Source organism: Gopherus evgoodei, chromosome 8 (assembly GCF_007399415.2).
Source record: "Gopherus evgoodei ecotype Sinaloan lineage chromosome 8, rGopEvg1_v1.p, whole genome shotgun sequence".
Classification (NCBI taxonomy): domain Eukaryota; kingdom Metazoa; phylum Chordata; order Testudines; family Testudinidae; genus Gopherus; species Gopherus evgoodei.
This window is the reverse complement of record NC_044329.1, coordinates 14327113-14353969: the sequence shown is the minus strand read 5'-3', so window position 1 is coordinate 14353969 and position 26857 is coordinate 14327113. Positions and strand designations below refer to the sequence as shown.

Genomic DNA, 26857 nt, shown 5'->3' with positions numbered 1-26857 from the left:
AGAACACACAAGAGGAGGTTGAGCCCACACAATATAACTTCCCTCTCCTTCTGACCCTGTGAAAACACACCTGTGCAAAGGCCACATGTTTTGTGCTCTGTAGTTCTTAGGTAATAGGCAAGGAGCAAGTGGACCTTGAAAAGAGCTTTTTTTTTCATTTCATCAGGCCTCAGCAAAGATTTGTGGGATAACAGAAGACTCTTTCTTTTGTATGCACACTCTCACTATATACTCCCAACCTATACGTGAGAGGTTTTGGCCTGAGAATGGCTAGAGATCACATGGTAGCACTATTTTTCAGGGGGCGCCATGCTGTCATGGGTGTTGAGCAGGGATGGGCAAACTTTTTGGCCTGAGCGCCACTTTGGGGTTGCACAACTGTATGGAGGACCGGGTAGGGAAGGCTGTGCCTCCCCAAACAGTCTGACCTCCGCCCCCATCTGCCTCCTCTCACTTCCTGCCTCCTGGCTGCCCCCCTCAGGACCCTCAACCCATCCAACCCCCCCCGTTTCTTGTCCCCTGACTGCCCCACCTCTATCCACCCCCACTTAACCCCCTCCCGACTCCCATCCCCTATCCAACCACCCTTTGCTCCTTGTCCCCTGACCACAACCCCCATGGGACCCCCCCATCCCTAACTGCCCCTTGGGATCCCACCCTCTTATCCAACCCCCCTGCTCCCTGTCTTCTGACTGCCCTCCCAATCCCTATCCACCTCTCCACGCCCTGATAACCCTCCTGGAACTCCTACTCTTAACCCTCCCTGTTCCCCAACCCCGCCGCCCTCCAGAACCTCCGCCTCATCCAACTGCCACCTCCTCCCTGACTGCCCCCCAGGACTTCCTGCTCCCTTACCCAATCCTCCCACTTCCTGCCCCCTTACCAGCAGTAGGAGCTTGCAGCTATGACACCTGGTCAGAGCCAGCTGCGCTCCCCATGCTGCCCAGTGGGAGCGGCAGGTCAGAGCAGCTGCAGGAGAAGGGCTGGGGATTAGTCTCCCTGGCCAGAAGCTCAGGGGCCGGACAGGATGGGCCCACGAGCCGTAGTTTGCCCACGGCTGGTGTTGAGGGTCTGAGCAATAGTTTGGAGCCCCGTAAGCCTCTTTGTGAATGACCTGAAGGCCATGGGGTTTCTCTATAGATTTTGAGAACTGATTAAGTTGAGGTACCTTGGCCCTTGCATGGGAAAGCAAACCTTCCTTCCTCTCTTTATTCCCCTCCTCTTCATTCAGTGTCAACTGCACAAATGTATTATCGCATATTGCTAGGGTATGCAGCTTTGTTTAGTTTGCCTCCCCTCAGCTTTTCAAGTGGGAGAGTAAGCTCTAAGCTATCTTGTATTAGGGAGTAATAGTGGAGAAAGGTAATACTTTGTTAAAGGCTTGGAAAGCATGTTTGTATTTGCAATGATCATTGAAGATGGAAAACCAAACAAGGCTATATTTTGGGGGAGGGGTTGTGGGGGAGGCAGCATGGGCTTGTACTGCATCCTGAGAGCTATCAGAAATGATACTGATCAGACTTCAGTTATTTTCATAGTACATCACTGTACGGCTAGAATAGCTGAGTCTAGTTGAAGAGAACATGGTTTATTAAATTCAGAACTGCTGCTTGGTCTTATTGTACAATATGAACATCTACTAGATTAAAAAAAATCAGTCAAATTATTAATCCATTGGGTCTTGTATTTCTGACCCAAATAACTTTGTTTGGGATTGTAAAATATAAAAGCAGTAGCTGCTCTGTATTAAAATATTCTGGTGGGAGGAATTGCAGGAGTGGTATGGGGAAGGAGTAAGAGGAGAGAAAGCTAATGTTAGCTGTGAGTAATGAAAATTTTTTCAATTCTTTTTTAGAGAATTACTGTAGACTGAAAACAAATGTTGTACAATGTATAAAACTGCTTTTTAGCTATCTTTCAAGACTGCTCTTTTACTAATGCTCTACTCAAAAGAAATTGTAAATGTAGGAATAAACCTCTTCAGGTGTAAACTTCTGTCTCCTTTATAGAATAAGACACAGTAAAGAGAAAGAAACAAGGCATCAACACTAAATTGGACAGACAGTAGGTGTAGCAGTTAACTGTCATCTTTTATTTTTCAATTATTAGGCATGTGTCACGGGGTGCAGCCCTCATTGCCAGACTGGTCCCATTCCTGGTTATTCTGGGGATTAGCTCGATACAAACACCCATGTCTGTGGTCTGCACTCCATCACTCTGTCTCTGCTCCCGCCTCTGTCTCCTTTCTCAGTTCCCAGAACCTCAGTGCCCTCTTTGTGACTCAGTCCTCTGAATATCCCCCTTCTGGGGGGTGCGTATCACCATCCTATTGTCCAGCTACTTTCCCAGAGGACAGTGGGGGGACCCAGGCCCGCCCTCTACTCTGGGCCCCAGTAAATAGAAGTTTTCTGCTGCTCCTCTGTAACATCCATCAATGATGCTATATTTCCCTGGGCCACTTCCCTTTCACCCTACCACCTCTTCGCCCTCACCTGAGGGTATTCAGCTGTTCAGTTTCAGGAGCCAGCCATTGCTTTGTGCAGCATACTTGCAGTTCTCTCAGTCCTCCACAGACGTAGTCCTTACTTCTTGGGCTCCCAGCAGCAACGCGCTCCACTCTGCCAGTGCCCTGCAGCTCTCTTTTATGTGAGCCTACTGGCACTGGATTGGTTGCTCCCTGTAACTCCTCCCCGATTGGCTGTGCTTCCCGCAGCCTCTCTGGGCTGCTTGGAGGTTTCTCCTCCATTGATCCCTTTGGGGAAAGGCATGGTTAACCCCTTTTATGTCTGTGGGGGAGAGCCATATCTAAATAATAATATTTGTTTTTATTTGCAGCTACTATGGAAGGAAATCTAACTTGCCTCTGGAAATCTGAATCTTTTGTTTATTTCCTCTAATGAATTATGGGGAAAAGAGGGTTTGGAACACATAATGGAAAATATAGGCATTATGAATGCCATCTCTTGAAAAATAAAATGTTTTATACATGTGAGAATCTTTGAAATGGAAGTTGTTGATCCTCCTGAGTTTAAAAAAAATATCCAAATGTTCCTATTCTTTAAAAAAGGCATTATTTGTAGATTTGTTTATAAGATGCACTTGCCTATTAAACATTCATTGCTATTCTATGTTTTTGGGGATATCAGGGAGATTCTGTTAATTCATAGTTGAGAAAAGTGATTATATCTTTGCAAACTAAGTCTGAAAGGGCAAATGCATTGCTGTAGTTATGCTGAATGTTTTCTGGAATGTGTATTATGCATTAGACACATTCTTGATGATTGCTCAGGGTATGCACAATGTGCCCAGCCATTTGATGGTGTCGTCGTCATCAGCCTGGCGGATAGCTGGTACACCACTGTTAAAATAAATCAGTGGGCACTTGTTAAGGATACGCGACAGTCTGAAGTTGAATGCAGCTATATGATGGGGTCATTAGAAAAACCCCATTTAAAGAGATTGGCTGCACAATTGCTCGGTCCTGTTCGAAACTGTTTCAGAGATGATGACAGGTGCCTTGGCATATCAAAACCTGGTGGACAGGTGGTGGGTCAGTGATGAGAGAATGATTAACTACTGTCGTCACTGACCACTCGCTGCACCAGTTCTATTCCACTGTCATGTCCCTGTGGTAGCATAAATGACCATAAAGGGCATCTAGAAGACAGGTGAGCTGGCGGATGATTGAAGAGGTCAGTGTATAAAAGTAGGATGCTGTTTTCATGGGTCTTGGCCAGTTTTTTCAATGATACTATTCAACATGTACATCAACAACCTGCCAACTACACTCTTGCACAAGTTTGTCTATGCTAATGACATCTGCTGCAGCTACAAAGCTTTTCCTTCTCAGAAATTGACGAGATCTTGATAATGTAGCTCCCGGCAGAGTATTGTAGATGATGGCACCTGCACCCGAGCTTTTTCAAGACAATTTTTAGCGTATTTAATCTGTATAGTTAAGCGTAAGCCACACATTTTCTCCAGTGACCAGCGTCTGCAGCATGATCCAAAACCTAGTTTACCTCGGTGTCCTATTGAATAGGTCATTAATGTACCATAATCACTTGAAGATGGCAGCCAGCATCAGCACTTGGAACAACCTGCTCAGAAAACTGTCTGTTTCAACCTGGGATGTGAGCACATGGACGCTTAGAACATCAGCCCTTGCCCTCTGCTATTCATTTTTGATGATTAGGGTGGGAAATAAGTGTTTCCCAAGCAAAAACAAAGACAGGCTATGACTTCTGAAAACAAGATTTTAAAAACTAATTTCCATTCCTCTGTCCTGGGACAAAGTAATCGGTTGTTTGAGAAATGTGATGTGCTGTATTCAGCTTTCTGGTAAACATTGCTGATGGGGAAGAAGTGATGAAAATTTTGCATGTTGGGGAAATTTTTACCAAAAATAAATAATGGATCTGTTGCAGTAAGCCTATGTTTTGAATTCCTCTTCTTGGCTGTGAACTGGTTCCTTTATGTCTTGCTGTTCTTTCTAAATCATACTGCACATGAGTTTGGTGATGCTTTTACATGGATTAAGGAGAGTAATCAAGATAATTATTGAATATGTTTTTAAAAAATCACTATTCTTCGAGTACTTGCTCATATCAATTCCAATTAGTTGTGTGCGTGCCGCGTGCATGTTCGTTGGAAGATTTTTTTACCTTAGCAACACTTGGTGGGTCGGCTGGGTCACCCCCTGAAGTGGTGCCATTATGGCGCCAGATGTATACTCCTGCTGATCCCACGGCTCTTCAGTTCCTTCTTATTGCCCGTGACGGTCATTGGAACTGGGGAGCGCGGCTTTGCTGATCTCCATGTCCCTAGCTACTCATAGTTCTTTGCTGTTTATTGTGTGTATAGTTCGAGTTGTTATAGTTAGTATTAGTTTGTTGTAGTTATAGTTAGTGTATATAGTTTAAGGGGGGATCGGGGATTAGCCCCTTTCCTCCACTCCGGTACGGGCCCATGCCCAAGGCACCGGTATTCAAACCGTGCTTGGCGTGCCAAAAGCCGATGCCAGTAGGGGATCCCCACGACTCCTGTCTCAAGTTCCTAGGGGAATCCCACCTTACTGAGAAGTGCCGCAGCTGCATCTGCAAGTTGTTTAAACCAAGGATGAAGAAGGAGCGGGACTTTTGATTGAAACAGCTCCTCATGGAGTCGGCACTTAGTCCTGCAGCGTTGGTACCGAGCGTCCAACAGACTGCTTCTGTAAGGAGCGCCCCTTTGGCCCCGGACCACTCTGGTACCAAGAAGGAGCCCCGGCACCAACATTGGCTTGGCACTGCTCCCTGTCCCTGAGACCCAAGAAGCAACATAGCGCTCCAGCTGCTTCAGCTCCACAGAAAGAGCGCTCTTCGAAGACGGCTCGTCCAGCACCGTCATCTTCTGTGGCACCGTCGACTATGGCACCGCTGATTGCGGCTCCACCAAGCGCAGCACCGTCAATTCCGGTCCCATGAGGGCCGTTGAGTCTGGTGCCTGACAGCTCCCCGGCTCATGCTGTGGTTGAGCTTGCCCTCCCTTCTACACCGGAGACTTTCTCCATGGCAAGGCAGCTCATCGCCATGTCGAAGTCGACATGGCCTCAACCCCTGGCACTACCGGTGCAGGTGATACAATCCATCGGGAAACCGGCCTTAGTAAGGCCACCTTCCACTGGTCCAACAGAGAGACGTCATTGAAGATCACGGTCTCACAGACGCTCTCGATCATGCCTCTCGCAGTCCTGGCGCCGCTCTCCATCGCGGTACCGGTTGCACTCACGGCACCGTTCGACATCTCGTTCGCTGGCCAGATACTCCCAGTACCAATCCGACTCACAGCACCGCTCTCGGCACCGTGTATCCCGCAGTCGCTCCAGACGAAGGGACTCGAGATCCCGGTCGACCTCCTGGCACCGCTATGGTAGAAGGTCCCGGTCTCACTTGCAGTACCGTTATAGATCCCGGTACCACTCCCCGGTACTGCCCCGGGATCGAGCATCCAGAATAGTGATGCCCTCTCAGGGTCTATTGGCACCGCCGTGGCCATCAAGACACACATCGGTGTCTTCTCAGGCTGGTAGCGCATCCTATCCTCAGGAGCATGACTCTGACGTCCCTAGCCATATATTCCCGGAGAGCCAGAGCCACGAGTAAGGGCCTCATCACTGGTCCTTCTGGACACTGTGGGCATACCACCAAGCCCAAGATGCTCCATCAGTGGCTCCACGGTCGGCCCTGTCAGAACACCAGGTACCAGAGGCAACAGTAAGCCATGCCCCACCCCCTCATGGGCATGGATGAGGCTCCGATACCGTCAGCAGACACCCAGGTTCTACCTGACACAGATGACGCTCCTCAAGTACAGGAGCCCCCACAGGACCCTCTGGTCCCGGGCCTCTCCTCCTCCTCCTCGCCTGACGAGGTGGTGGTGGGAACATCCTCTTCAGGCCCTCCACCAATTGATCTCAGGGCCCATCAAGACCTTTTTAGACAAGTGGCTCAGAATATGAACTTACAGGTGGAGGAGGTCCCTGATATAGAGGAACCTGTCGTGGACATCCTATTGGCTGATGCACCTACTAGAGTTGCCCTTCCGTTTATCCACACCGTACAGGCTAACGCGGACACTTTTTGGCAATCCGCAACCTCGATTCCACCTACAGCAAGAATATATGGTCCCCTGAAAGGGGTATGAATATCACTACATTACCCACCTCCTTGCTCTTTAGTGCTGCAATCAGTGAACGAAAGGGAGCATCATGGCCAGCAAGCCGCAGCTCCTAAGTCAAAGGAGGCTAGGCGCATGGACCTTCTAGGTCGCAAAATATACTCGCCCGGGGGGCCTCCAACTTAGGGTAGCAAACCAACAAGCCCCCGTAAGTAGATATAACTTTAACACGGGGGTGTCCTTGGGGAAGTTTACAGAGCTTCTTCCCCAGGAGTCCCGTCAAGAATTTACGGCCCTACTTGAGGAGGGTAAAAAGGTAGCAAGAACCTCCCTCCAAGCCTCTCTGGATGCAGCGGACTCTGCAGCCAGAACTCTGGCATCAGGAGTGAAGATGAGGCGTATCTCCTGGCTCCGGGTATCAGGCCTTCCCCCTGAATTACAACAAACTATTCAGAATTTGCCCTTTGAAGGCCAGGGCCTGTTCTCAGATAAGACTGACTCCAGATTGCAAAGTCTGAAGGACAATCGCGTTATTATGCACTTGCTGGGTATGCACACGCCAGTGACCCAACACAGGACCTTCCGGCCACACTGCCCATATGCCCCGCCTAGGCCGAGTCAGGACTTTAGCAGAAGGCGTGGTAGAGGGAATTATCGGAGGCAGTCTGGCCCTCAAGGAGGTCAAAATCAGGTGCCCCCTAAACCACCAGCGGGGCCCAAGCAGAACTTTTGATGGGACGCCCGAGGGCGGCCCACCAGTTGCTCTACCGGATCCTTCTCCTCCCTTTTTCAACCGCCTCTCCCAATTCCTCTCTGCCTGGTCCCAGCTAACTTCAGATCATTGGGTCCTGCGCACGGTGGAAGTGGGATACCACCTCCAGTTTGTTTCAGTCCCGCCTTTCCCTCTCCCTCCCCGTCCCTTTTCAGGGACCCCTCTCACAAGCAATTCCTCTTGCAAGAGGTGCAGTTGCTCCTAGCCAGGGGAGCCATAGAGGAGGTGCCAAAAGACATGAAGGGCAAGTGGTTTTATTCCCACTACTTCCTAATCCCCAAGGCAAAGGGAGGTCTACGACCGATCCTAGACCTGCGAGAACTCAACAAATTCATGATAAAGCTGAAGTTCTGCATGGTAACCTTGGGGACCATTATCCCATCCCTGGATCCGGGAGACTGGTATGTCGCCCTCGATATGAAGGATGTGTATTTCCACATCGCAGTTTACCCACCACACAGACGATACCTCCGTTTTGTGGTCAACCATCAACACTTTCAGTTCACTGTCCTTCCATTTGGCCTTTCTGCGGCTCCGCATGTGTTCACAAAATGCATGGCTGTAGTCGCTGTCTCCCTCTGGTGTCGTCGGGTACACATCTACCCGTATCTTAACGACTGGTTCATTCGAGGGACTTCCCAGTTACAAGTGTCGCAGCACCTGTCAAAGACCTCTTCGGGAGCCTAGGCCTGATGATCAGCACAGAGAAGTCTACTCTGACACCCATGCAGAGAATAGACTTCATTGGAGAGGTTCTGGACTCCAATCTGGGCAGAGTCTGCCTCCCACAGTTGCGTTTTCAAGGAATGGCTTCAATTATTCGAGGTCTTCAAACTTTCCTGACAACATCGGTGCGCACCTGCCTCAGCCTAGTAGGTCGCATGGCCTCCTGCACCTTCGTGACCAAGCACGCGAGGCTATGCTTCCGTTCCTTTCAAACCTGGCTTGCTTCAATATACCAACCACGCAGAGACAGCCTGGACTCAGTGCTCGCTATTCCCCGGAAGGTTCTGGGCTCCCTAACCTGGTGGCTAAACCTCACTCTAGTCTGTGCAGGGATGCCATTCCACGCACTGCAACCCTCGATAGCCCTAACCACGGACGCGTCATCTCTGGGTTGGGATGCCCACCTCGAGGGCCTTCGCACTCAAGGCCTCTGGTCGCCTCAAGAGCTGGCTTTCCACATCAATGTGCGGGAGCTGAGAGCAGTCGGTCTAGCATGCCAGGTGTTTCGAGACCATCTCCAAGGCTGTTGTGTATCAGTGTTCACGGGCAACACAACGGCTATGTTTTACATAAACAAGCAGGGCGGAGCATGCTCCTCCCTTCTTTGTCAAGAAGCCATCCACCTCTGGGACTTTTGCATAGCCCACTCGATCAATTTGACAGCATCTTTTCTCCCAGGAATCCAAAACACTCTGGCGGATCACCTCAGCAGATCCTTCCTGTCTCACGAGTGGTCGATTCATCCAGACGTCATCCATTTTGTTTTCTGAAAGTGGGGATTTCCCCACATAATCCTCTTTGCCTCCCCAGAGAACAGGAAATGCCAGGTGTTCTGCTCTTTCCAGGAATGCTCCCCGGGCTCCCTCTCAGACGCATTCCTGATCCCGTGAAAGAGGCAACTACTCTATGCCTTCCCACCGTTTCCGCTTGTCCACAGAGTCCTACTCAAGCTCCGCAGGGACAGCGCTCACCTGATCCTGATTGCTCCAGCGTGGCCGAGGCAGCACTGCTCCCCACCATATTGTTCGACCTCTCAGTGGCAGACCCGATTCCCTTGCCACTCAGGCCGGATCTCATAACACAGGACTTCGGCAGGCTTCACCATCCGGACCTGCAGTCTCTTCATCTCACAGCATGATTGCTGCGTGGTTGAGCCAGTCTGAGTTGTGTTGCTCTGCCTCGGTCCAACAGGTGCTCTTGGGCAGTAGGAAGCCTTCCACTAGGATAACACATCTGGCCAAGTGGAAGCATTTCTCCTGCTGGTGTGCTCAGCGTAACTCAGTCCCCAGGCAGGTGTCCATCCCTACTGTCCTAGACTACTTCTGGTCCCTGAAAGAACAGGGCCTAGCTGTCTCGTCCATAAAGGTGCATCTGGCAGCCATCTCTGCCTTCCACCCAGGGGAAAATGGCCGATCAATCTTCTCTCACCCTATAGTTTCAAGGTTCCTCGAGGGATTGGAACGTTTGTACCCTCAAGTCAGATGACCGACCCCTACCTGGGATCTCAACCTGGTGCTAGCCTAGCTTATGGGTGCTCCTTTCGAACCACTGGCCACCTGCTCGCTGCTGTACCTTTCCTGGAAGACAGCCTTCCTCATCTAGATGAGTATCTGAGCTTCGGGCCTTGACAACGGACCCCCCGTATACGGTATCAAGATACAGCTGCGACCACACCCCTTCTTCCTCTATAAGGTGGTGTCCGCCTTTCATGTCAATCAAGACATCTTCCTCCTGGTCTTTTTCCCGAAGCCGCACCCATCGCGTTGAGAACAACAGCTGCATGCCCTAGACATTTGCAGGGCTCTCGCCTTTTATATCAAGAGAACAAAACCCTTTCGAAGGTCACCTCAGCTCTTTGTAGCTGTGGCAGACCGGATGAAAGGCCTACCGGTCTCATCCCAACGAATTTCATCTTGGGTAACATCCTACATCCGCACATGCTATAATTTGGCTCACGTTCTGGTTAGCCACCTCACCGCCCATTCTGCTCGGGCTCAAGCTTCATCTGCCGCCTTCCTGGCCCATGTTCCCATTCAGGAAATATGTCGGGCAGCTACCTGGTCATCGATTCACACCTTTGCCTCACATTACGCATTGGTTCAACAGTCCCAGAGATGATGCAGCATTTGGCTCAGCAGTTTTGCATTCTGCAACATCTCACTCCGACCCCACTGCCTAGGTAAGGCTTGGGAATCACCTATTTGGAATCGATATGAGCAAGCACTCAAAGAAGAAAAGATGATTACTCACCTTCGTAACTGTTGTTCTTCGAGATGTGTTGCTCATATCCATTCCAAACCCGCCCTCTTTCCCCTCTGTCGGAGTAGCCGTCAAGAAGGAACTGAAGAGCTGTTGGGTCGGCAGGGGTATATATCCGATGCCATAACGGCGCCACTCCAGGGGGCGACCCAGCCGACCCACCGAGTGTTGCTGGGGTAAAAATCTTCCGACGAACGTGCACGCAGTGCGCGCACACCTAATTGGAATGGATATGAGCAACACATCTCGAAGAACAACAGTTACAAAGGTGAGTAGCCGTCTTTTTCAATAAAGCACACTAACATTTCTTAGGTTACAGATGGGCCAGAAAAAAATATTACTTCTGCTGGTGTCTGAGAGATTTAACTTCCTAATACTATGCTTGCTTCTTTAAAAAACCTTTTTTTTTCTCCAGATTACACACATTTAAATGTTGTTAATAGACTGTCTTTAAAATGAGGTTTAATTATGTTCAAAGCTTATATCGAGAAGGCGTTTTGAAGGCTGCTGCTATTTGAGATATTTCTATAGTCAAGATTCTCTGTATCTTTATAAAAGCTGTAAGGCACTTTAAAAAATGGGTGGGTTATATTAGCGTCCCATACTACTTGAGCGTGCTTTTTGGGCCTTGGGGTTGAAAACCAAGTACCTTTTAAAATGTCTAAGATCCTGTTCCTGCAAACACTTATGTACATGCTTAACTTTACTGCCACGAGTTGTACTATTGAAATCAACTGGGCTACTCATGCTAGTAAAATTAATCATATACTTAAGTGTTTGTAGGATTAGTGCTTAAGTGTTGTGACTCTATCAAATTTATATTAAAATTTACATGAAATGTAATGCTATTTCTGAGAAAATATGGCTGACAAATTCAGGCCACATGCTGGATACCTGCAGGATTTGATCAGTCCAGTTACTTTTTTTTTTAGACATCTCAGAGTGTAACTATATGCAATCCATAAAATTATAAGGCAGAATTTAGTATTCTGTAGACTTCAAGTTAATCTGCTTGTGATTCTTTGTAAAGTTAGGAAACATTTGCATATCCACATTATTTAGCATCTTCAGGATATGTGGAATGTAGGCCTAATTTATAAAGGCCAGGGTATCCACATACTAATGTACCTCTCTGGTGTTAAAGAACAACACAAGAATTCCTGGAATAAAGCATAATGTGTTTTATTATTTCACTTCTGAATTAAATAAAGCTGAAATAATCAGTTAAAAATACTATTTTTATATGGACAGATGGAGTGGAAAACTTGCATTGCCGCTCCTTACATTTGGATCCTCACTAATGTTTTAATCAGAAACCAGTTTCAGGTACTTGGACTAAAAAGACACACAATTTTATTCTTGATGATGTTTTTATTCTGGTTGTGGTAAGGTAAATGAACTGATTTTGTTTTGTTTGTTTTTAAAAGGTGTTTCTGGACCTTGTATAATTAGTGAAGCACTGATAACTCACATTTTCTCTTCATGGTGTGTGTTAGCTCACAAACCGTTAATTAAGAACAGCAGTGAATCAGAAAGGGGTAGAAAAAAAAGTTACTGCAAATGAGGTGCTTTACAAACAAAAGCCAATGAAAAGAAAAGACTTCTTTTAATATGTGGAATTCATTTGTCTTGCAACAGTGTTGCAGACCAGTGACTTGATCTCAGTTAATAATATAGATGTTATGGCTGGATATCAAGCAACAGGTGCACATATTACAATTATTGAAAAGCTGCAGTCTGGCTTAGAGAACTGAATTTTCTGGGCTTCAGCCAGCAAGAAACCAGTAGATTCCTAATATCTAGTTTACAACTTTGTACTCCAAAGAATAAGCTTTTTTGGTTATCTAAATATTTAATCAAAGCTCATGGTGTTTTTTAAAGAAAACTGTTCAAAGCATCCTTTCGGCAAACATTAGCCATAAAGTCTTGATAAACCAATACATTATTATGACTGAATTGTCTGACCACAAATACTAACCAATAATTGGATGATAATGTTGTAATTCTTACCTAAGCCTTTCGTAGTTCTGTAAATAAAATAAAGTATGCAAACCAATGAAATTTCCAATAGATATTTATAGCTATGAAATCTGTTTCTCATACGCTCCATTTTTTAACATTTATCTTGACATTTCTTTTTAGTGAGGTTAAAATTGGCAGTTGGATTATTTTCATTCTTGTCTCTCTCTGTGAGCCTTAAAGAAGATGTAACATACTGTACCAAAATGAGGATTTCCTATTTAAATTATCAGCTGATGCTTTCTTTACTTTAATTAGATTGTCTAGTCTTTAGTTTTGTTTCCCTAGAGGTATTGCTTTATTAGCCTTGTGCTTTGTCTGAATAATATATTTTTCCAGTTCTTCCATATTTCTATCCCTGTGTAATACTAAGAAGACTTAAAGAAACATGCTTTAATTTCATAGGGAAGTGTTTAGTGTGTAAGATGGCTATAATTATGTTGTAAACCTCATTTCTGTTGCTAAAAAATACACTGATGTTCATCTGACATCTACATGAGAGTTCAAGGCTTTGTACTGATCTAGCTACCTGGCATCTCCTCAGTGCCTGTGACTTCATATGAGCACTGTATTACACTGAAACAATGGACCTATCAGCCAGCAGCAGGATACTGATGAGTGCGGGAGATGCAATTTATAGGAGCTAGAACTATGGTACTGACTCCTAAAAGAGAGCAGAATCACCATTTTCCTTAGCACCTTCAGAATTAAATGCACAACTTCTTTTTTCAGTTTAGTGCTCCCTCAGTTTCTTCATATGCATGGACACAATACATACCCACCACACAAGTGAGCAAAAAATCCTCAGGCGTAATTTCTAGGTATTTCAGTGAGAGACGTTCTTGGTAGGGAGAGATTATCTCCATTTCCTGAGCAGCACTCGGATACTATGATAAATGAGGGCCATATAAGTGTGTGCATTGTGGTGATCTGTTTTTAATAAGAAAAACATGTTTTGAGTTTGGGGTAAGATTTTACTACTGGCCTTGTACGTACAGGCTCAATATGAAAAGGCTTTTATCTTGTCACAAAAATTGTCTTGCTCATTTGGAGTTTTGTATTTAGTAGCTTAACTTTTTATTTTATTGTTTGTTCTTTCCACTGCCATTAAGTTTTATCTGTCTTTTCCATTCTCCATTCATTGTTCCTTTTGCCCTTTCTCATGCCCAACTCTCTCTTAATTTGACTGAAGCTGAACTTCGTTTATCCTTGTTTTAAACATTACATACAGAGCTGTAATTATCTTATTTAGTTTGCAGAGTTAGGTATTCGTAAATTAGGAAATGCCAGTTTGAGGTTGCTTGTGCAGTCTTAATTTTGCTCTGTTGAACATAAGTAGTATAATTTAATTATCTGATCATATTCTGCACTTTTCCCTTCAATTCCTGCCTCACTCAGTGCACAGGATAGGTGATGCTCAAAACTAACAGCTGTTCATTTTAATTTTCCTCATTCTCTTTGTGGCCCCTGCCTTATTCACTGCATGCTTATCCAGAGCCTGGTATTAATGTGCAAATATTCATAACCTTGTTGTCTTCTGTAGGGTGCTCATTGTTATAGTTTTTGTATGCATCATAAACGTTAATGAAATTATTTTCACAATGAGATAAGCGTGTCGTCTCCATTTTACAGTTGAGGAAGACAGACTTGTTAAAGGGTCATATAATAAGACTAGATCTTGGATCCTCCCAACTCCCAACCCTGTGCTTATTCCTTCAGCCCATATGGTCTTACTGCCAGTGGTGCTGAGCATTCATAGTTCCCATTGACTGACTGCAAATACAGTTGTCAGTGCTCAGCACATCTGCATATGAGGCTCCACGATTCTTGAGTTGAACACCTAGAAAACAAGGAACACCTAATCAGTGGCCACCTGCCAAAATTTTACTTTGTGACTGCTCAGCATTATATAGGAAGACTTTGGTAGGGATAGAATTGAGTTCTGTGACATTCAGCTGCTTTAAGCACATAAATCCTTTTGATTCCGACAATCCTGGACTATCTTAGCTGACCACAGCAGAAAGTTGTTAGGGGGGTGTGTGGGTGTGTGTGTGGGAGGGGAAAATGTGTAGCTTTGGCCACATGCTGGGTTGAGGAAGTGATTGGGGAAGCCTACCATAATAGTGCCCCCAAACTAGAGGACCATGTACTGGGTCTTGTGAAGGGGGATTGCAAAGTGGGTCTTCCCATTCCACAAAGGCTGCCTGCTTCTGGGATTCTTGGTGTAGCGTGTGCAGCTACTGCGTTGGTGGCAGTTTGGACCTGGCCCTTTAGAATGTCCGTGTCCAGTTGTTTTAGCATGCTTCCAGAATTTTACTAGATAACACAAGTGACAGAAGGAAAATAGTGATTCTTTTTCCAAAGGCTATATTCAGCTAAATGTGAACAGACTATCGTTCGACAAAGAAAAGGCACTTCTTTGCACGTAGGACTTTTTCCCTACTGAATTTTAAAGGCCTGATAGAACATCGCCATTGTTTGCATCTTCTCAAGAAAAGGTCACAAAAAAATTTTATGGTAGAAGTGTTAGGCAACCTACGTATAAGGCTTTGCTACCAGCTGTTCCTATAAACAATAATAATAATCATAAACCTTTACAATGTGTTATCAAATAAAAAACAATGTTTCGTGTTCCTTGCAAAAATACAGGCCTAAAAACCTTAACTGTGTTGTAAGTTTTACAAGCTAGAGTTAAAATGAAATACAGTGGAGTAGAGTTAGTTTAAGGAAAGCAAACAAATCTTAATAGAGGTCTAATTTATACATCAGTTATGATCTGATTTTATACACAACGGTAAGGTATATGAAAGTTGATGCTCAACATCTGGTCTCTTTTCACTGAGTACAGCAATCAGCATGTTAATTTAGGATAGACCTGGCATGTAGCCCGTACTGTGTGCTGGATTCTTTTCCTTCTATGTTTGTCAATCTCCTAACGTGATCTCTTTGACTTACGTCTCTGGTGGGAGGGATAGCTCAATGGTTTGAGCATTGGCCTGCTAAACCCAGGTTTGTGAGGTCCATCCTTGGGAGGGCCATTTAGGGATCTGGGGCAAAAATGTGTCTGGTGATTGGTCCTGCTCTGAGCAGGAGGTTGGACTAGATGACTTCCTGAGGTCCCTCCCAACCCTGATAGTCTATGGTTAAGTTGCATAAACATATTGGAATTTAAGTTGAACAGAAAAATCCCTTTTGTAATTATGAAATTACAAAAGGTAAGATAAAAACACCTTGGCAAGTACTGTATTTTACTATGTGTACATTGACAGCACTCACAATGTACTGTGTGTTTATCTAATAATAATGACATGTTTTTACATGAGTAGAGAGCCTTTAGGTTAGATATGCACTATACTCCGAGCTGCACAGTTACAAAAAAAAAAAAAGCAAGAGACTTGTGAGAACAGGTCCCAGCAGGGTAAGGAGATGAGGAACAAAACATTAGACATCTAGCTGTAGCAAAATGAAAATTCTGAGGCTGCATGTGTCTGTATATGAGAGAGTGTGTGCCAAATTCCACAATTATGAAATCATGGAATCCATAGGGCTTTAACTCAGATGCATGGGGTAGTTCAGACCTCTCAGAAATATAGTTTTTCTTTTTGAACTGTGAAAGACAACATTCCATAAAAGCTTGAAAACTTTTTTTTTAATTGTACACTGAGATTTTGGAGCAGTTATGCAGCAGAGGATGAATTCTGCAGCAAATTAAGCAGCCAGAGAATTACAGAATATATGGGGTCCTGAGAATAGTATTTCTTTTACTCCCACAGCTAGTGTGCATGCTCGCACGCTCATTCTCTCGGTCTCTCAAAAATCAATAAAATAAAGGTAGGACTGAGTGTAGGACCTAGGAAAGCTGGAGAATTGCCTGTCTTTTTTTAATTCAAGTAACTGATGAATAGCTATTTTATGAAATGCAAATAAATAAATTTTAGGAAACTTTATATTAAAAAATATTTTATAAACAGCAAAAATGTTAAAAACATCATTTAATATTCTTCAGGTATAATCCCCTGGCTAATGCCAGATCAAGTAATTATAGTGCACTTGTTACTGTCCTGAAGACAATAACTAGCCAAGTGAATATTAGGACTCAGATTAGTTAGCAAATTAATCTTCAGTGAAAGTTCTGCAGACAGATGGCTAATGAGTTGAAATTGTGCTGTGCAAATATATCTACATCTATTCTTCCACCTGTGCCAATAAGACTTACAGGAGTTACTCTACCAGCACTAATGGATGTTACTGTTTGTAAATCTTCTCACAGGGTTGGGATGGAAAACAAGATCTCTCCCTAAGAGTAATTTCATAGCTTATTCGGTGCCTACTCTAACTATTGTTTCCTCATGTTAATGCTGTACTATAAGCCAAAGAGGAATTATTATAGCTCTTAAGCATTTGTTGAAATTTATAGGAGATTTACTACGTGTGCGTAAGTCAGCAGAATGCTAATTGATATAGCACTGAAGCTAGCCATTCGTATTTCATTGAAATGTGTGCAGTAACTTATTAAAAGGAATATTAAAATGATTATTTAAAAATATGATAGTTCTGGCAAAAAAAGAAGTTTCTATGAAAGCTGTGCTTTCATAATTCAATCAATAAAACAGTACATGGCATGGTCAGTCAACTTAACTTGACTTTATTGATTTGCAAAAGTGAGTCATTTGTTCTTCAGGGTTAGCAATGGGTTTTGTTGTCACTGGCACATAGTCCACTCAGATTGAGTGGTCAGTAATGGTACAATATTTTGATCGTGGAAAACTGACTGTGTAAGAAGCTTGACCTTTCTTGCTGTCAGTATATACTTTGTGTTTATTAACGTTTATTCTCACTAACGCAATTGCCAAATGTTGCAACATCAGTAAAGAGATGAATTTGTGAATGGCTGTGTATATTTATGTAAACAAAGTAGTATTTTGACAACATTGAAATTATATTGATCATGCCCCCCTTGAACAATATTCTGGATAAAATATAATTTACTTATAACTTACATGTGTGTGTGTGCGTGTAAGAAAAGTATTTACCAGTTTTAAAAGAAAAGTGAAAAATGCTAAAACTGTTCAATAATGCATTATATTGAACACAATACATAGCTTTACAGTGATGTTTTAAAAATATTGTCAACTTTTAATTTCAAGTTGCATGGGATTGAAACTAATTGACCTGTTTAACTTAAAGAAAAGTTTAACCTAAAGGAGTTTTGTTTTAAAAATTTTTGATAAGTAATCATTTTGAATGGTAACATTTTTAACTTTCATCTGTAACACTTCTTTGTATTCAGATTTCATCCGAAAGTTAAAAAGATATTGAACTATTGTGTATATGTGATAAACAGGTGCAGTGTCATAAAGGACAAAGTAGTCTCATACAGTGCAGCACCACTAAACCTTGCTGTATGCTGAAGTGAAATAGGCAATCACTTTTGAAGGTGAATTAATTTATTACCCTATAGCTAATGAAAGAACTTTTCCAGTGTTTTAATTCTAGAAAAATTATATTGCAGGACCACAGGACACCTTGGATCGATATGTTAGACTGTGGTGCAGAAATAATAAAATGGAATTCTGACTAGTCCTGACCTAGTGATGAATTGCTTGAATTTCCTTATATTTTATAATAGCATGTATCATTCAAAGAGTGGGCAAACTAGTTATAAACATAAGAATCAACAGAATCATAAGAATGACTATACTGGGTCAGACCAAAGGTCCTCCTAGCCCAATATCCTGTCTTCTGACAGTGATCAATGCCAGGTGCCCCAGAGGGAATGAACAGAATAGGTAATCATCAAGTGATCCATTCCCTGTCGCTCATTCCCAGCATCTGGCAAACAGAGGCTAGGAACAAACATGGGAGATTGTTTGACTATGTCGTCTGGGTCATGCACTGTATGGAAGAAGCATGACAGAAGACACAAAATTTAGCCAGCAGGTGCTAGTGTGGATGTCCCACTCTGAAACTGACATTTCAATATGGAAATCATAGTCTAAAAGCTTCTTTACTATTACAGTACAAGCAGGGAACATTTTAGTCATTATCATGATAACTGTGTGGCAGTTCTATTTAAAGACTATAGTTTCTATAATACATTATCAAAATCCAGAATTTGACAGTTCAAATTGCAATGCTCTTACTGGTCATACTGCTTTATCATAATGACTATTAGGATTGTTAACTTTGTTGCTTGGAAGGATCTGAGGTTTCGCTAAAATAGCTGCATGAAGCTGTCTTTATAGTTATCTGTGTTTCTGGGACGTAAAATTTTAAAATAGCCATTGAAGTTAGTTCATCCTTTTCCATGCATGGATAACTGTTTTAACCCTTTTGCTATGTGTGTTCCAGCATAAGATTTCTGTAATGTGCCCATGCATAAGAATGTAGTGTCTGTGGCATGTAAAGGTACAAATGTACTTGATAGGTTGATGATTTGTTCTCCCTTCTCTCTGTGCTGGTATTTCTCATGTTTGTTCTTTCCTGTGCTTTTGACACTGTTGCTTTTTACTCTTATCTTTTTATTCCTCCTTTTTAGTTCACAACCTTACTAGCACCCTCCCCTTTCCTATTCAGTCATTCACCAGAAGGTTACATCATTCTTCATGTCTTATATGTGCCAGCGACAGCTATTGGGAATGAGCTGGTGGTTCAGTGAAGCTGAGCTGCACGTACTCTCATGGCCAGAGTTGTTTTTCATAACCAAAGAAATGGCTGCAGAATCAGTCCTTTGCTGCAGAATTCTGCTTCTAAACTTTCATTTAAAAAACAAACAAACAAACCTAGTGCTTGTTTGTAAAGGTAACCTTCCAAATGCAATCTGAGTATAAACTAATGCAAATCTGTGCACATTGGTCTCCTGAGTTTTTAGCCTGTGAAACAATATTTTTGAGAAATGTGAACCACCCTCATTCATCTCAGCAGGTTAATTCTGAATCCTAGTATTTTCAAAGTTATTACACATTTTAATACTGGTTGTTTTAGCAGAGAGAACTAGCTAATGTATTATTTAGATATATTTTTGCAGGTGTCCAAAAGCTGCAGCAGCCCAGTACCCAGCTATTAAGACCTCTTGTTTGCCCTGTGATGAATTATAAAATGCAGTTGTGTTTTCACTTCAAAAATCTGTGCCACTTCGAAGGGTTTGTCTATCTTAGAAAAAGAGAGCAAGATAGATAGCTAACATGTTTTGTTAATTCTGTGATTACTATATCATTTTCTCTAGTGTAACGCATGTGTAGTTAAATTTAACTTGTTGAGGTGCTTTTCAGGTAATTACCCAACCCAATACTACTTGTAATTTCAAAGCATATTTGCAGTGAAGGACAATGGATCTGAAGTACTTTCTTCCTTAACTTCTAAGCCACTGACAAAATAGTCAGGGGCCCTGCTGTCAAAATTGGGAAACACTGAGTAAATGCTTTCTGTGTGCAAGCTGTAGAGCATTACACTGATTACTTTGATAGGATGTGTCCTTGAATCGGAATGCTGCTACATGATCGGTGATCATGTGGGCACCAAGAGCTTCAGTGGTGCTACAGGATATCCCTACATAGACTGTCCATCCATCCAGACCACCTAAAGAATGATCCAGGTGGTGCTCAATTTGCAAGAAGGCTACTTCCTTTTGGGATTTGCCTTGGTGATTATGAAGATGACATACTTCAGTCATATATCAATTATTTTACTAAGTGCTGATTTAGAGACATAACTGAATTCATTTGGTTATGAATTGATATAAACTGGTTGTAAATTGATTTCAGGGTGTTCATGCAGGAGTTTGAACCAGTTTAAATAAATTAATTTAAAATTGATTTTAATTAAAATGGTAAATTATAGACAAGCCTAAATGTGTTTTGTGAGATAAATCTACAAATTTAAAATTTGTTTGTCAAATGTATATAATAAAATTTACAGGATGTGCCACATGGCTGGCTTAATGAAGCCACCTGTTCTGTTTCCTGATGTTTGAGTGTTTAAATGGAAACATTAACATAAGAATTTGTTATTTAATATGTGAAGCGTGCTGTATTCTGCACTGACTTCTGCAAGAGATGGTAAAGTGTAGATCCAATTGTCTGACTATCTTACTGCTGGGATTTATCTCTAAATACTCTTCTGTCCTACCACTGTGGGTTGATTTTCTCCTACACACTGAAATCTCTTCAAAACAAATGTTTTATGGTTTCAGAAAATATAAAAATCATTGTGACATGTCCCCATGTGCAGGGGACAAAGAGTGGGGATCTCCGATAAAATTGGGACCATTGACAACCCTAAAATAATAACCCTTCAGAATGACTCAAGGAATGTACTACAATGAGGAGGAGGAGTAAAAAAAAAAACACCCCTCATTTGGCCTTGGCCTAGCCCCTCTAATTTGAGATCATATGTTTATTAAATACACAAAAATGGCTTAGGCTATTGCACAAAATGTACAGTGCTGAACTCTGTAAACCATACAGTTCTAAGCTCTCTTTCTTGGAGACATATCTGACTTCAGCGTTACTGATCTCTTCTCTGCCATCTCATCCCCATAGCATCCAAGGATTTTTTTTATCCTTCTGCCTTCTAACAAAACCTGAGGCACATGAATGAATAGAATACATATAAGTCGGCGTCTGTATCAAGTTATTACGTGTGGTAGAATCAACAGCTTGTTCAGTGTTTTAATAAAAACAGTTTTGGTTAACCCCCACCACAGCAACTGCCACTATCTCTGGAGAAGAAAATAACTACATGTCAAAATGGGGGGAAACAGACATAGGAGAGAACTCATTATAGTCTCATTGTAAGTCTGTAGTCTCAGCTGAGACTTCAGCTCTGACAGCAGAGAGCACAAAGAGCAGCACGCTAAACCGGGATGCATTAATAACACTGAGTTTTTGCGTTGACCCTCTTTCTTACCTTTTCTCTCTTTTAAATATTTAAATGTTTTTAAATAATCACATGCTAGCTCCTGTAATTTTGTTCCTTTCCTAATATAGGAAGTTTTGAAAGTTTTGATAACACTTCCTGGAGAAACTCATCTACACTGTTTTACCTAGTAAAATGCCAAATGATAATGGTTAGGGAGGTTGCCTATATTTGTTGTTCCACTTATTGAAAAACAAGTTGTGAAGCCTCTAATTTGTACCTTTACTTCATAAAAATTATGAATATATGGAACCTTTGTATTCTTGTAAATGCCACACATCTTTCCCCCTCTGTCTTGTTCAACACCCACATCTTATACTTTCTCCCTATTTATATTGTTAGTTTTTTATGGCAAAGGCTGTTCTTTTGTCTTTGTTTTTTTTCTTTTCCTAAGCAGCACCAATGCAATGGACTTCTGCTCATGACTGGATTCTCTTGACTCTAGTATAATATAAATAATAATTTCACAAAGGTATCCCAATTATATAAAGTACTTGGAGGTGCTCTGATGAGAGTTGCTGTACAAATTCAAAGAATTATTTAATGACAGTGTGAGAAAATTAAATTATAGTCTCAGGTATAGTAGTTTCCATGAACTTTCTTTCTCCCCACCCCCACCCCCTTAGGTTATTGAATTATTCACCTTCTGTTAACTATTTTTACCCCCAAAATAGTTAAAGTGTAATTTTTTTCCACATTTTTTTCCAGTTTTGGCAAGCAGTCTGGAGGAAAAAGAGGATGCGAGTGTATTATATTGGAACCTTCTGAAATGATCGTGGTAAGAACAGGCTTTTAAAAATGTGCTTAATGCTTCTGTATTTTTTAGCAACTGTTTTGTACCTGGTAACAGAAAGCTTTTTTGTAAAGCTTCCTATAAAATTGCATTAAAATTGGTCTGATTTCAATTATTCTCAGTGCTGCCTTTTCATGACAGCAACAGCTATGTAAATTTAGCTAGATGGGTAATGATGATGATTAGGATTGTAATGTCAACCTTTCTAGAATGACTAATTTTTTCTGTTTTACAGCCTCATCAGTACTAACTAATTGGGTACTCCTCAGTCAGCATTAGTCAGTCCTGCTGTATATGTTCATATATTTTATCTCCCATTTTATTCCTTTTTCACTAGATCTCCCAGACATGCTATCTCTGTTAGCTAAGGTACTCTTGGCCTTTGCAGTTCCACTTAATATGAAGATCTGTGGTGAAGCAGGGAGGAATGTAGAGAGTAGTGGTGGAGCCAGGTTTTGCAACTGATGGGAGGGCAATTGGTCATTGGTTGACTGCAGAGCAAGCCCAACCTGTGGGGCTAGGCCTTGCTCCACTCTCCAATTGTTCTGACATGATGGAGTCACTGGTGGGCCAAATTTGTGTGAGTGGTGTTGTGACATGGCGCACAGGATTGCAGCACCACCAGGGCTGGCACAACCCATTAGGCGACCTAGGCAGTTGCCTAGGGTGCTAACTTTTGGCGGGGAGGCAGCCGGATCTTCGGCTGCCTCTGTCGGGGGCAGTATTTCGGGGGCGGGACCTTCTGCTGCCTAGGGCGCCAAAAAAGCTGGCGGCGCTCCCTGAGCACCACATAACTCTGTGCGCCATGTTGCAATGCTCAGAGTGGGTAGCTGAGCCCAGCCCTGTAGTACAGTAGCTGTCACAGCCAGGTGAGTGTGGGGAGGGTTCTCTTGCCACCCCGTGTGAAAATGCATGCAGTAAATCTCCTTTATTCAAATGAATAATATGCTTGAAAAGACACACATATACCCTTAAAGGACAATGGGGGGGCAGTTTCACGCTTTAACACCCCGCCCTACACACACACATACCCCACCCACCTCCTCCATTACCTCAACCACTGGTACTGAAGATCAGCCAGTTTTTGAAATCTGACTCTCTGATCTCAGATTTATTCTGCCTTTGCTGTTCTCAGCATACCTGTGTGCTTTGGAAAAGCTATGGAAAAGGCTTTGGTTTCTTTAAGATTATTAATACTGCCAAGTTCAGTTTATGGATTGTGATTTGGGTTTTACCCACACTGACGCACACATTCTATCAACAGCTGGAACATTGAAGCTGGTTTCCCAGAGTACATTCCCAATGTTGTTGTCCTGCTACACAGGGCCCTTCCAGAATGCACTTGCCTTGTACTGAAACCAGGCAGGTCTTCAGGTTTGTCTTTCTATTATGCCGCTGTCGGGTGTGAAACAAATCTATTGTGGGACTGTAACGTCTCTGCAGTGGCTGAAAGGCTCCTAATCATTACCTCAGTCTAGCTTTCCAATCCATCTTCCCTTGTTGGTAAACATGTTTAAGTTAAACTAATAGTGACAGTTTAGAAGCCCTGTTTGAAATGACTGTACTGACAAGGTCAGTATCTGAGCAATAAAGAACAATGTGTCAGTTGCCCAGTAATATTTGGCTTCTGTCTGTGGCTTACCTGATTTTAACATTCTCTATTCGATATTCTTTACCAGCACGGACACTTGGAGTATAGTTTCTCCCTAAGAGCAGATGGAGGCAGTTCATGAAGTTTTTTGGTGACATTACACCTCAGGTTTGAGGGTCTAGCTAGTCTGTCTTCAGTTGTTACATCCTTCACCAGCTGGAGAGAGAATACTCGTGGTAGCTGGGCTGAAGCAAGCTTTAAAGGCCTAGGAAGCCTGGTGGCATGCTATTGAATGAAACAGCGTTGATAGCCCATATGAGGTATGAACATTGTTCATGCCCACAACCCCATGCATCAGACTCCCCTAGCTGGCATCCATCATGACAGACTGACTGTGACAAAGATGCCAGGCCCCTGTCAAGGGCTCAGGAGGTGTCTGACTTTTTTGAAGATTCAGGGACCCTTCTGCTTCAGTGTTGGGACTGAACTCTTGACATTGAAAAAAAGGCAGGGTGAGGGTTTTAACACCAGTTTGTCAAAGAGGAAGGCCCTTGGGAAAGCACAGATTGGACCCAGTCCTTCTCCGTGCGCAGAAGTCCTCAACCCAAGAACATTTCTTCCCCCCCCCCAGCCTCCTAAAAAGAGAGCCCCTTCCTCTAAATAGAACAGAGAGAGAGGGTGAGCAGGAGGTCAAGTGAAAGGTGTTGACTCTCAGATCTCCTGTGAGTTTGCTATAATGGCAGTTAGGAAAATAATCATTTTACTTTTGAACTGAGAAAATTTGATCTGGAATCCTTGAGACACGAACATAGAGCCTGCTGTGTCATTTGGAGCAGAAACTCTCTTCAGGGCTAGTGTCACCCCTGTCCCCAGCCGCTGCTGCTGGGTGTGTCTGTGACATTATTAGAAGGCTAAGATCCTATCTCCATATGATGAAGGGGATGAACTATAATCCAAACACTGAAGAAAGGAAATTGCTGAAGAGGGAACATTTTCCTTTAACACCTTTAGAGGCAGAATTTAAAGTTTTCATTGAAATATATCTTGTAGTGGTGGATGCTCGTTTTACAGTGCCCAAATGTGTACTACGTGCCTGAGAGTACAAGTAAGATTGCAGAGTTATTGCTCCAAAGAGCTCACAGTCTAATTCAGTGAAGGGGTTAGTAGTAGTAGTAGGGAGTAAACTGGTGTGTGTTAGTTTTTTAACATGCAGATGAATTTAAGTCATGACAATGACAAAAGTCACAGTTATGTTTTTAAAGCAGCCTTCGGTATCAAGCACTAGATAAAATTAGTCTTTCTCCTTCATTTATAGTGAATGTTAGACATTAAAAGTAAAAATCATAGGTAGGAAGTTTTCGGACAGAAGCATAACTTTTAAGATTACTGTCACTTTAAGCAGCAATATAACAGGCATTTAATGGGTGACTGGCATTAGTAGTATAACAAGAAAAAAGGAAACCAGGGGCTGAAGAGTAGAATAGTTTGGGCCACTTCCACAACATTTCTGAGGTAAGAAAATGCCACGTAAGTTTGTGATTGTTCTTATGTTTTCAAGAACAAGTATTAGTTGTGTTCATGATTTCTTGGACTCGTTCGGGCTGTTTTGATGGTGATGTGTACAGAAATATTATGTGAAATGACTCAGGCATTATTTTGCTTGTTACTACTTCAAATTTTTGCCTGTTTATTGCTGCTACCCAGTATAGGCTGGTGGGGTTAGCCAGTTTTTTATACCGTTCTAATATAAAAACTGATCTAAAGTTCCCTGGAACCTCTGTATCCCACAGTCATAGACTATCCTAGTTCCAAATTTAATTTCTTTGATAATTTTTAGGTTTTATGTATTTACAATAATTGTGATCCTTTAAATGAAGCAGACATTTTGAGGAGAGTTCTTGGGCCAAATTCTGCTTTGCATAAATGTCCATGGTAAAGTCCATTTAGGTCAGCAGATTTAGACTCATTTAACTGGGAGAAGAATTTGACTCATTCTTTTTATATAATTTAGGAACAATTTTTTTCTTACAAATGTATTAATGCATAGTTTCATTAGTAAACCTGGTACATTGTTATCTGGACAAATTGCATGCATTTTGTCTTGCAACTCCTTTCTGCTGTAGGAACTCGCTGAAGTGGGAAATGACTCATAGAATTTTTTTTCATGATAGCATTTTAGGAAAAATCAAATAATAATTGCTGACTCACGAGCTACCAATGTGATTTGCAAAATGACACAGAACATAATCTCTGATCAAAATACTTGTAGGTGTACAAGCCTTAGGAAATACTGATGCCCTTATTTGTAATTGAACCGATGATACTATAAATATATTTTCATGAATTATTTTTCATTTAATATCTAGAAATATAATTTCTCAGTCTAGTTATTTGGTAACCATCAAGCACATTGTAGACATTACTGGAGAGAAATACATAACTTTTATACTCCTGTACTGTGTATTAAACTATTTGTGTTTAATAGTATTTATACAATTTAAAGTATTCTTAAATTCCAGTTAGGCAGTGCAGAGAAATATCTGGGTCTTTTAAATTCCTTTCTGGAACTTCAGTGTATTTTCCACCTAGGACAAGCAAATTACTAAAACGCATTGTTTCTTCTCCATGATGTTAGCTTTTACCTTTTATAGCTAAACATAACTGACTAAATCGACGAAGTCTGTCACATTTCTACATGGAACTTAAAATGGAAAAAAAAGAAGGACAAGCTTGTGGTGTACACATGGGTAATTATTTTCACAGCCTCACAGGAGCCTTGAGTTCAGTTCCCTGATTTTCTCTCATGTTTAATTTCTGTTTTTCAGTTGTTGTTTTTTTGTTTTCAGTTACAAATTTAGCATTTTATATGAGGACCAGATAAAAACAGCAAGTATTTGCCACTTCACCGCATACAAGTGCAGCATAGATTTTAATAGGTTTGCTGACAGATTTTCACATCTCTCGTTATCTCCTCCTTCTTCCTAGAATATAAATCAATTTCTTAAGGGGATTCCTCTGAGAACTGACCCGTTTTAAAGGCCATAAATGTGGTCAGCCTAAGCTAAGTTAATGAGGATAACAGAGCATAGATGGATGGGCATGGCAAATCATATTTAGGAAACTA

General features: G+C 42.4%; 1 protein-coding gene across 9 annotated transcripts in view; it reads left to right on the top strand.

Moving 5' to 3' along the window:
- The window catches only part of RAPGEF6 (Rap guanine nucleotide exchange factor 6), a 246442-nt gene that overhangs the window by 58166 nt on the left and 161419 nt on the right, over positions 1-26857 (top strand). For all 9 annotated transcript variants that reach the window (XM_030573058.1, XM_030573049.1, XM_030573048.1 and 6 more), the window contains one exon: positions 22058-22127. In XM_030573058.1, the coding sequence (XP_030428918.1) occupies positions 22058-22127 (70 nt within the window). The remainder of the gene's footprint in view (positions 1-22057; positions 22128-26857) is intronic.